The 10,867-nt window shown below is 32.1% G+C and overlaps 1 protein-coding gene across 1 annotated transcript; it reads right to left on the bottom strand.

Moving 5' to 3' along the window:
• Window positions 1-538: 538 nt before the first annotated feature.
• On the bottom strand, window positions 539-7,032 carry HELRODRAFT_188452 (hypothetical protein; the record flags this gene model as incomplete). Its single annotated transcript, XM_009017810.1, has 12 exons — window positions 539-1,386; window positions 1,475-1,624; window positions 1,877-1,978; window positions 2,209-2,504; window positions 2,750-3,011; window positions 3,252-3,524; window positions 3,751-3,882; window positions 4,095-4,278; window positions 4,499-5,726; window positions 5,899-6,244; window positions 6,459-6,604; window positions 6,861-7,032. 12 exons carry the CDS (start codon window positions 7,030-7,032, stop codon window positions 955-957), a joined length of 3,723 nt encoding a protein of 1,240 aa, XP_009016058.1. The 3' UTR covers window positions 539-954.
• Between the last annotated feature and the right edge of the window lie 3,835 nt (window positions 7,033-10,867).

Here is a 10,867-nt window from a genome sequence, read left to right as displayed (position 1 = left end):
AAGTAGCAGTAGCATAGGTTGAATATTTTGCTTCTATTGATTATATATTACTTATGTATGTATTGTATTGGTGTAATACTAGCAAAATTTTTTCACAGAGGTGAACTTAGTTTAATGTTTATCATTTGTGCTCTAAAATGAACCTCTAAGTAGAAAAGCTAATGTATGGTTGAATTTTGCTTATGCCGTCTATTATTACGATTTAATGCGTATATGTGTGCTTGCAGGTGCTAGGTATGTGTATGTAGGTATGTGTGTGTGTGTGTTTGTGTAATTTGATTGTCGATGACGCAATTGTTTGGTCTGTAAACACTGCCATCTTAAGCATCAGTCATGCATCCATAATAAATCTCTGTTGAATCACTATTATATATAATATATTATTTACATAATTATTATAATATTAAAAGATAATAAATGTCAATAGTAGTAGCAGTTGTAGTAGCAGCAGCAGCAGCAGCAGCAGCTAAATTTTCCGAATGATTGTGAAAAAAATTTAACATGTTTACTCGTAAAAAAAACTTTTGTGAACAAACACTCATTCATTCATTCATTCATTATGGACATTGATAGCAATATCTCGTCGATTGAGTTTTGTACAAATAATTTATGAACTGTATTCGTGAAAATAATAAAAATAATACTAAAAGCAGCATAAATCATAATAATAAAAACAATAAAAATAGGTTGAAGGTCATTAAATAAATAGGTTAAAGATCATCCTCTCTTGTTGTGCTAGCTTCAGGAGTGTCAACATTTAACCTTTTTAGACTAATAATAATGTATTCATGAAGCCCACCATGCAAACGACGAAATAAAATGTTTACAGACTAAATAGTAAAAATTTTTTTGATTAGTCCTAAAGGTTGCGTCGAAGCAGCCATTCAAGTGGGTATCATAACCACGATTAAAGTTTTCTGACTCGCTCAGTGGAAAAGTTGGTCTGTCACCTTACTATGTGATTGGTTGGTTCATTGAAAACTGATAAGGCAGCTGACTGAAAACTTTTGCGTTTGGTTCGCTAAATTGTTTTGCGATTGATTGATTGGTTGAGAAGTTGTGTAACGGAAAAGTACCCCCGATATTGTCAGGAAGTTTGATGCCCTGCATTTTCAGACTTCTCAAAAACTCCAATATGACGTCCAACTGCTGACGAAAGTAATCAATTTCTCTTGACTTTTCAAGCACCACCACCTTCCATTTGTTTGTTTCCTCTATCTGACTTATCAGGTTAGCGGCATCTACCGCGTTGCTGTAGTTGTTGGATGTTGGCTGTTGTTGGGCTGTGTTTGTCGTTTTGAGAATTGTTTCAAGAAGTTGTTCTCTGCTTGTTAATCGCTGACTCAGTTCATTCACTCTTGCTTTTAATTGTTCATACTGCTTCTTTGACTGAAGAAAAAGGTAAACCAGAATAAATTAAAATCAAAGGTGACTCGAAACTGAAAAATTAAGAAATAAACAGAATAAGACAAACCGGCGTATGATTCATCTTAGCTTCTACGAGTTCCTCTTTCAATGCAGCCAAACTTTCCTCCAAACTTTTGTTCCTCTGCTGAACATTCGATAGGATCTCAACCTCTGACACTTTGATTGACAGCTGGTCTTTCAAGTTCTTTATTGCTATCTTTTGTGAAGATTAATTAATTGTTTATGATAATAAATAACTAAATTTAGCTACTTAAATATTAGTACACTTTAATTAATCAATCAAATTATCATTCAAACTTTAAGTAACAATTTTGGACAACAATCAATCATTCTTCAGACCATTTAACCGACTAAACCAGTAATAAAACTATATCTTCAATCAATCAATCAATCGATCAATCAATCAATCGACCAATCGATCAATCAACCAGTAAAGGAAACCTCTCACCTCTAATGATTGTATCCTACTCTTATCATTGAGTTGAACGGTCATGTATGTAGACCTCATTCTGTTCATGTCTAACTCATGTTCCTGGGACAGCAATGCTAACTGAGTAATAATAAAAATAAACGATAAGAATAATAATGGTAATAATAATAATAATTACGATTCTGTTGACGGTGGCCATGAAAAGAATTGTGACATGATAATAAATATGATGAACAACATCAACACTGACCACAACATCATCAACAACAACTCATCACATTAAAAACATTACATTGCATTAACAACACTAAGTAGCATTACATTTCATTACTCTTACATTAACACACAACCTTATTCTTCAGCAAGTTATTTTCGTCAGACAGCTTAACAACGGTTTCTCTATACTTTTCAGCATTGCCCATCAAAATTTTTTTATCGTCGTTACCATCATCAACCAGATGAGTTTGAAGACGATTATCATTACCGCCGACATCATTACCATCGTCACGACGACGATGATGATGATGGAAATTATCATCGTCATCATCATTACTTTTTTTATCGGTTGCGGATTTGATAACCTTTTTTTCTGTCACTGTTGTCTTTTTATTGCTGATGTTGTCTTTGTCATCCTGTTTCGTGAGTTCTGGCAGAAAAGTTTCGTATTATTATTATTACAATTATTATTATTATTGTTATTATTATTGTTATTATTATTATTACCACGACGACGATCACAAAAACGCAACAGTGTAAATGTTAATGCCACTTCGTATTGATGATGACACTAAGGATGATGCAACTGATGATACAACTGATGATACAACTGACGATACAACTGATGGCAAAAACGAAAACAACAACAACAACAACAATAATAATAATAATAACTTTTGTAATCAGCAATCTCCCTCTTTAAACTTTCCACCTCGTTTTCCACTTTCTTCACTCTATCCACCGCCAGACGCCTTTGCTCGCCATGATGATGATCTCGATGATGGTCACCATCATCTTTGTAAACATCATCATCACCACCATCATCAGGATTTGGAGGTAATGATGATGATTTGGTTGCTATTGTCGGTTGTGGTGGGTAGTACCTGTAGTATTCTAGTTCATCTTCTAGATCTTTCAGATGTTCTTCATATTGTTTCTGGTTCGTTTGTTTGTTTTTTTGTTGACGTTTATTTGTTTCTTTGTTTGGTGTTGTTTGTGTGTTTGTTATTAAGCATGATTGGATGCATTAATTATTTTTATTTATACGTTGATAGTTAATAATTTTTAACAATCCAAAAACTAACTGAATTGATGAATGTATGAAAAATGAAAAGAAAAAAACAGACAAACAATTAAACAAACAGATGAACAAACAAACAAACGAACGAACAAACACCTTAATAATCAAATGCTGATCATAGAGCTGTTTAAAACTCTCCTCAGACTTCCTCTCTCTCTCAGCACTCTCCCTAGCCATCATCTCTATCTTACTCTCATAGTATGAAATGACATTATCATTTTGTGAAAACGATGACGGCAATTGTTGTAATTTGATGTCGTTGTTGCTGCTGCTGATGTTGTTGGTGTTGGCTCGAGGTGGTGACACTGATGATGATGGTTGTAGTTGTTGTTGTCGTTGTTTGTGGCTTTGAGGTGGTGAGGATGATGCCTGTGCAAATTGGAGGATGGGTTATTTAACATAGCGCAAATTGCATACGTTCATTTTCAGATAGAGAAACAAACAGTTTTAATAGAATACTATTAAAATAATATGAAACTATAAAACAAATATTTTGACTTTATCCATAAAAATTTTATATTAATTTCATTAATCCATTAATTAATCAATCAATTAATTCATGCATTCATTCAGGCATGCATGCCTGCATGCAGACTTGATGAGTTCTGGATCTCCTGTTGGTTGCGTTATGAAGGATGCTTGTCTGAAGATCCAACAATTCCTTGCTCTTCCCATTCAATCTTACTCTCAACTTATCCATCTCTTTCTTCAGGTTGGCTTTTTCAACCTGGGACAGATGAATGAATGAGTGAGTGAATGAATGAACTAATGATTGAGTGAACGAGTGAATGAATGAGTGAATAAATAACTGAGACTATTACACAAAAAGTTTTTGAAAAAAAGGTAGTCGTAAAGTAAATGTTAACTACATACCACTATAAGGCTCAAAAATGACAAATCAGGTATTAAGAATCAAATTCACGGAGGGCCTTTACTTACTTTTGCGCATTCGAGTTCAACTTCCAGATAGAAGATCTTATCCTGATACAACTTTTCATTATTTTTGTATTGTTGAATCTGTTGCAGCAGCAGCTGCTGCTGCTGTTGTTGATCTATTTGATGTTGTTTAGTTTTGTCGATTTTCAATGTTTTTGTCGATGATGCTACTGAATTTAACGGCTGTCTGAAGATTTGAAAAAAAATTGAAAATGACAAATTATGATTCAAAAAGTATGGGTAAGTGGTTTATTTGCGACTGTGATATTAATGAACTTTTAAAAATCTAATGATAGCTATCAACAATATTATAACCAAGAAACAAAAAACAAAGATTATATAGAAAAAGATCATGTTATAACAAAGAAAAAAAAGAACAAAAAAAACAAAGATCATAAAAAAACAACATTTTAAGACGATCGAGATCTTTCTTCAATAATAAATTTTCTCTCTCAAGTTCATCTTTTTTGTTATCCCGTTCAGTTTTAAACGTCTTCAACTGTTTATAGAGTTTTTCATTTTCCTCCTGGTACCCTCTGAGTAGTCTTTCCTGCTCCTTCAGGATTTTTTCAAAGTCAGCTGACTCTTTAGGCGCCATTTTCAAATTGGAATCGTCATCATCGTCAATGTCAGAAAATTTTTCATCATCATAATTATAATCATCATCATCATTTTTGTTGTCATCATCGTCATCAGGATAATTGTTGCTGTCAACTTGTTTGTTGTCATCACGTAGACGTCGTTGTTTTAACGTGATTTCATTACCGTTGCTCGAGATGCTTGGTTGTTGTTGTTGCAGGGTTACGGGTTGGAGAACTTTGTATGTCGTTGCATTTGCTTTCGTTGCTAGTGTTGTTTTGTTGTTGCTACTATCATTAGGAGAAGTTTTGTTGTTTTCAAGGCCTTTTGCTGTCACCGACTGAACTTTTGTATCTTTTGTAGATGTTTGGGTTGTCATAAGCGATTTTGACGTTGCAGCTGTTTTGGACTTTGTTACACTTTTCACAGCCGACAATTTAGATTTGGTAGCCGTAGGAAGCGTTCTCATTGATGGAGATATTACACTTTTGCCGGTTTTAGCTGTAGTAGAAGTAACAGAAGTAGTTGTAGTCGTAAATCTGGGTGTTGTTAAGTTGTGGCGGTCATCACCATAGCCGTCATTTTCACGATTTACACTCATGCCACTTAAAAGTTTATTCCTAGTGAGACTCAACCTCGGTGACGGTTTAATGGCCTTCATTATGTTTATTATGTTTTTCCTTCCGGTGTCACCTGCAACATTGACGTCATCATCCTTAACATCGTCATCATTACTTTTGTATCTGTTCTCCACCGTCTGGCTTAACCCGCCATCATCATCCTCATCATCATCGCCATCATCCTCCTTATTGTCATTCATTTTGTTACTTTTCAAATATGCTTCATCAGTACTACTAATATTGGTAGCGGTAAAAACAGCAGTAGTAGTGGTAGCAATAGTGGCAGCCACAGTAGTAGTAACAGCAGTAACTGCAACAGCAGCAGCAGAAGTGTCGTTGGCTTGTTTGTGTTTTTTATTGAGATCACTGAGTATTTTGTTGCGCATCTCTCGACTGGACACCACACTGACCGAGGTTTCAGAGGCTGCTGTTGAAACTGTAGGGCAGTGATGATGGTTGAGTTTGATTAACATCATCATCATCATCATTATCATCACTATGATTACCATCATCATCTACTAAAAGATGGTTCACATTATTACTATTATTATCCTTACTCATAAATTATGATTACAACCCTTATCATCATCATCTTCATCAAGCCCTACCTCCAGATATGTTGAGATCATCATGTTCAGCATTCTTTTTCATTGTTTCAGTCTTTCCATCATCATCGTCCTCATCATCATCATCATTATCTCCATCATCATTTCTTTTTTGTTGAGTAAAATCATCACCAATGTTAATATGCATTGTTTCAATATCATTGTCAACCTTTTCATTTGGTTGTTGTTTTTGGTGTTGCTTGAGTCGTTGCAGTTGTTGCTGTTGCTTCTCTTCAATCAAGTCCAAAAAGTTTGATGTGTTGAGTGTAGTTGAATCAGTGTTTTCAAATTGCTGATTCAACAAACTGAAATTCAATGGAGATGCATTCATGTGCCTCTCTTCCAAGGCCTGATTAATTAACATAATTAATTCATAACTTTAACATAATTAATTCATAGCATTAACATAATCCTATTATAATATTAACATCATCTATTCATAATATCTCAACAACATGTTGGGGAAAATGTCAAAATGTTAAAGATAATTTGATGATGTATTTTTGATATCATCTATAAATTGATGTAAAATGACTTAATGATAAATAATCAACTAAAAACACCTTGAAATATTTTTCTTTATCATCAATCCTCACATCAGATTGATATTCACCAGATTTAATGGTTGATTGAAAATTTTCATCATACGTTTTTGAGGAAACCTTTTGAACCTTCATAAACTTGTTTCTTTTTGAATTATTGGTTTCACCTAAAATGGGGGTTTTTCAAAGAGATATGATTAAAAAATTAGTTGAATTCAAGATTTAATATATGTCGTTAGTCATATTTGGATATCATTTTATAAGAAAAATTAAGCTTTTTGATAAAATAAAACAATTAGAATAAATTTTCATTAGTAAAGGTTACAAAATAATTGATAATGATAACAAATAAATATATTATATTATGTTATATACATAAATAAATATATTATATACGTAATAATAAATTTAAAGAAAAAAAACCTCTATATGTGTCATCTTCATCATTATCATCATCATTGTGGTCCTCAAACTTTTTGATGAGTTTTGTAGCCACATCATCATCATCGTTAACATCATCGTCGATGCCATCCAGTGCTTTATTGAGTCTGCCCGTGTCCAGAGAAACATCACTGCTTGAAATTGACTGTTGCATGTTGTATTATGTAAATTCTTTAATTTATTCATTTAATTTTATTTAAAAATATTTTTATTTAAAATTGGAGGTCTGTAAAAGTAAACTTAACTTTCAAAATATTATTTTTATTTATTAAATTAAATTAAAATCGTTAGATTAGTTAGCAGCAACCAAATTTTTTATGGTAAAAAGTTAGATAAAAGCATCATCTAAATTTGAAGTTGAACAATAATTTCTTTCAATAAAAAATTTTATTGTTTGATTTTATAGTGCTAAAAAATTAAAATTAAAAAAGAAAAGCAGGTAGTGGGTAGAGAAACGAAATTAAAAATAACCTCTTTTAAAAATTCATCAAAATCGATATTGAATGAAATCTTCTTCCTCTCAGACATGACGTCACGGTAATTTAATTCATCAAAAATTAAAAGAAAATATTTGATTAAACTTTGTGTAAAAACATGTTTGAACAAACCCTCCAGAGCGCTAATATCGTCGTCAAAATACCCAAAACATTAGAGTTGGGCGTTTATCTTTAAATAAAACAACACAACAACACACCACACCACAACACAACACAACATAACACACCACAACACAAAACAACATAACACAACACAATATAACAAAGTTTTAAGTGGTTCAGTAGACTAGCATCTGTGTAAGGGCCACTACGAAATAAATGTCCTACTATCCCAGCTCTCCTAGCTTGATTTTAAAATTATTGATTGAATTCACTGAAACGATTTCATCTCTCAGCTCGTTCCAGGCGTTTAACACCCTGCTTCCGAAGAATCTTTGCTTTTTTGGATTTTCTGTCTTCTTGAAGAGCTTGTATCTATGACCTCTTAATCCTTTCATTTTTTCTAGTTGTGTTGTGTGTGTCTGTTCAATTTTCCATGCTTGTGTATTTTTGTGTGTATTTTTATTCATGTATGTTATGTGAGTGGTCGATTGTACATGTATGTTTGAATGTGCTGTTGTGGATACATTTCATGTCATTCATGACACGTACGGAAATTGTCTTTGTGTTTGTTAATAATGAAAGCATTTTAAGTAGCACTGTTGAATATTTTTTTCGTATTTACAGCCGTAATAATCTTATACAACAAGTGATCTTCGCCACACATTCACTAACATCATAGCACAATTTTCATTTCGGATTTTTAATAAAGTTTTATTAAAAAATGGTGTCTTATCTCTTCGAAGCAGGAAGTAATAAAAATAAAATAACATTTGACACCGATGGAAAAGGTTAAAAATTAAATGAGGTTCTACTGCGGCTCTGAATATAAAAACGCACTGAAAGTACTTGATCGCGTGACAGGAAGAAGATAAAAAACATGGCGGACGAAATGAAGCTGGATTATTTATGATTAGACTAATGATGGCGGAGATAAGATGATGATGCTGGTTGACGGTTGATGATGATAACGATAAAATGATGTTTGGATGATAACGATGATGATGATAATAATAATAATAAAAAAAATAATAATTGTTATTATTATATTATTATCATTATGAAAGCAGTTATGACGGTGACGATAATGAATTATTAATCGATAAGAGTCATTAAGACGAATAAGTTGTGCTATTGACGAAGATAATAACCATGATAATTTGCTCCCATCATCCTCATCACATCATCATCATCGTCGTTGTTATAACCATTATTCACCACCGATTTAATTTCAGATCTGAAATGAAAAAGCACTAGCAAAGTCATCAAGGTGCCCTAAATTGAAAATCTTCGATTTTTTTATTTTGCCTAAATATAAACGTATTGGGGACGACAATGATGAAATGATGTATGGATGATAACGATGATAATATATATATATATATATATATATATATATATGTGTGTGTGTGTGTGTGTGTGTGTGTGTGTGTGTCAATTTAAAAAAAATTGTAAAATTAAAACAATACAAAAACCTACATTATATACGCATGACATACACACAAACACTCTCTCACACACACACACACACGCACACACACACACACACATCTGCATACACCCTATATAACCAACGCCAAAAATCTCCCTTCCACAAAATAATCCAAATAAATTGACGTAACACAATTAGGCTGGGCCATTTATGATTAAGGAATTTTTATGGACCCATAATTTTGTTGTTGGACACATAAAATGGTGAATTAAGTTTTGTGGATTATTATTTGTTTGTTTGTATTCATGGTATGGTATGGTATGGAGAATTTATATAGCGCCCCTCTATGTAAAACTTAGAGGCGCTGTTCGAGAAGCTGCCGGTCAAAAAAGTGATGTTTAAGTCGTTTTCGGAACATGTCTCTTTCATCCATACTATCAACGATGTAAGTAAGTATGTATGTGTGTGTGTGTGTGTGTGTGTGTATGTACGTGTGTGTGTATGTATGTACGTGTGTAATGTATGTATGTATGTTTGATTGTTTGTTTATTTTGTTTGTTTATTTATTTACTTGTTTCTTCATTTCATCTTCACTTACTTCTTCACAAATATCTTATTCTATATTTTATTCAATAATTTTCGTTTATTAAAATCGGTTTCATTTAATCGTTTTAATAATAATTAAACAACTTGGCCAAATACTGTTCAAGGTTTTAATTGCTTTCATTAGCAACAACAATAAAACAGTTACAAACTTGGACGCACTACTGATAGAAATACGCATATTTATACGCTTAGATACCTGCGCGGTGAAAGATGGATACCAACAACAACCGCAACACCGTCGTAGTATTTGAATGCTATTCATTCTTTGTAATTAACTTCATAAAAGTCCATCTATACAAATACACACACACACATATACACAAACACACGTACATACACATACACGTACCTATATACATAATTTTTCAATTAAATTTCTTTTATTTCTTTTTTTATTCAATTTTTATTTGCTGTGTATCTTTTCATTTTGAATATTTTCAATCGTGTGTACAAAATAAGTATTTGAATTTTGGTTAATTCGTAAAAGCTTTTTGGTATATATGTATGTTTGTGTGTATATATATATATATATATATATGTATATATATATATATATATATATCTGTATTAATTATGTTAGCCATGTGTTCGTATTAGCTACGAATATGTATTCAATGTGTACGCGATATTAGCTATGCATTTGTATTGGTTGTTGCATTTCTGTCAAAGCTTTTCCATGTTTTTTGTTGAAAGAGATCTGGGGTTTGGCTTAGGTATAACACGCTTGCAGAATGTATTAAGGATGGAGACTTCTTACAAGCAAAACCGCAATGTATGGATTTGTATTGGGTCTTTTTTATGTTTATTGGTAAGCTTATGTTTGTTTGTTTGTGTGTGCGTGTGCGTTCTTCTGCGTGCGTGTGTGTATTGTTTATATTTGTTTGTAGTTGTATATGCTTGTTGTACTTATTAATATCTTAAGATCGTGTGTCAGTTTAAATACAATAAATCGTATACATGCAAAATACTAAATACTAAAAAAATTACCATTACTTCATCAACTTCTGTAGTAAAGCTGCTACGACAGCCACGACATTTACTACTACTACTACTTTATGAAACGTAGCTACTGTTTTTGTCTTGAATTATTTATTGATTCTACAATTTCACCCTTTCTTTTATCGTCTTTATGTTGATCATACTTCATTCATTTGTACATTCAAAGATACGCATACACATAAATAAAGATACATATATATATATATATACATATATATATATATATATTTGTTAAATCGCAAGTTTTAATATCAGTAAATTTCGGTAACAAATTTTCATTTAAGCATATTTCATTAAACGCGATGCTTATATTATTGTTATTTAATTTTTTATTAAGATTTTCTATTTTCTATAGT

The sequence above is a fragment of the Helobdella robusta genome, assembly GCF_000326865.2.
Source record: "Helobdella robusta unplaced genomic scaffold HELROscaffold_2, whole genome shotgun sequence".
Lineage (NCBI taxonomy): Eukaryota > Metazoa > Annelida > Clitellata > Rhynchobdellida > Glossiphoniidae > Helobdella > Helobdella robusta.
This window is presented reverse-complemented; position numbering and strand designations above follow the sequence as displayed.